The 1,217-nt window shown below is 66.2% G+C and overlaps 1 protein-coding gene across 1 annotated transcript in view; it reads left to right on the top strand.

Annotated features, from left to right (window-relative positions):
- The first annotated feature begins 737 nt into the window (after nt 1–737).
- HOGA1 (4-hydroxy-2-oxoglutarate aldolase 1) overlaps nt 738–1,217 on the top strand; it is a 1,980-nt gene continuing 1,500 nt past the window's right edge. Inside the window, exons 1-3 of the mRNA XM_035900932.1 lie at nt 738–843; nt 945–1,073; nt 1,150–1,217. The exon at nt 1,150–1,217 is cut by the window's right edge and continues 108 nt beyond it. Of these exons, the coding sequence (XP_035756825.1) occupies nt 738–843; nt 945–1,073; nt 1,150–1,217 (303 nt within the window). The remainder of the gene's footprint in view (nt 844–944; nt 1,074–1,149) is intronic.

Below are 1,217 nucleotides of genomic sequence, written 5' to 3'. Positions count from 1 at the left end.
TTCCTGTGGGTGCTCAGCCTCCAGCCGGACTTTGCTCCAAGGCTGGCAACCCCTCGGGTGACCCACCTGGGGCCCTTTGCACGGCAAGTGCCCAGGCAGCCCAGACACACGTGTGTCCTTGTGCACCCCTGTCACACGCCGGTGCATGCTTGCATGCACACTCCATGCGTGCAGGCTTGCACACATCCTCTGCACATAGCTGCAGGCTTGCACCTTCCCTCTGCACAGCCGTGCACACTCACACAGATTCAGTGCCACAGGATTTGTATCTGTTGATTGCCCAGGATGAGAGGGCTGCAGGAAGAGGCTGGGGGTCGCAGGGATGCGCCCCGGGGTCTCCCCTCTCCTGACCAGGCTGAGCCCAGGACTGCGGGGATGGGGAGGGGAGAAGGCACACTGTGGGCTGCATAGCCCTGTGTGGGTGCCCAGGGGCAAGGAAGGGAGAGAGGATGATGGGGACACCCAACCCTCCTGGCATCCTGGAGCCCTGGATGCTGTGGCAGAGCCTGGCAGCACCAGGCTGGAGCTGGCCTGCCTGTGCTCATGGTGCTGGCAGGGTCCCAAGGAAGGGGTCTGCAGTGCTGTGTGGGGCAGTTTCTGGGGATGGAGGTGGGCGGGCAGCGTGTGCAGCCCATGGGGTGCACGCATGGCACGCACAAGGGTGCTTGGGTAAGGGATGGCACCACCAGCACTCAGCGAGGTGCAGGTGGGCACTGCCATCTGGGGAGCACATACCCATGTGTGCCCTTTGTGGGGGCATCCAGAGCTTTGTGGGGCTCCTGCGGGAGCCTCCTGGCCCAAAGGGGCTGCTGGATGTGGGCATTGGGCTGCTCCGGGTGCCTGGTGCCTGCCCAAGAGTGGGGTGCGGAGAGGGCAGGAATGGCCAACCTGTGAGCACCCTGCTCCTGTGCCTGAGCTCTGCCCTCCCCACACTTGCATTTCAGGGCTGGTGGTGATGGGCTCCAACGGGGAGTACCCCTACCTGGCACCCCGCGAGCGGCTGGGGGGGGTGAGCGGCGGGCGCCGGGCTCTGCCCAGGGACCGCCTGCTGCTGGCTGGCTCCGGCTGTGAATGTGAGTGCCTGCGTGGGCAGCGTGGGGGCCATGTTTCCCCCCTGGGTCACCCCTCACCCCTCTGCGCCCTCCCCAGCCACCCAGGCCACCATCGAGCTGACGGTCAGCATGGCAGAGGCAGGGGGCGACGTGGGGCTGGGGGCT

This window comes from Egretta garzetta, unplaced genomic scaffold (assembly GCF_000687185.1).
Source record: "Egretta garzetta isolate BGI_Z169 unplaced genomic scaffold, ASM68718v1 scaffold888, whole genome shotgun sequence".
NCBI classification, from domain to species: domain Eukaryota; kingdom Metazoa; phylum Chordata; class Aves; order Pelecaniformes; family Ardeidae; genus Egretta; species Egretta garzetta.
Note: the sequence above shows the minus strand (reverse complement) of the source record. Positions and strands in the feature narration are given on the sequence as shown.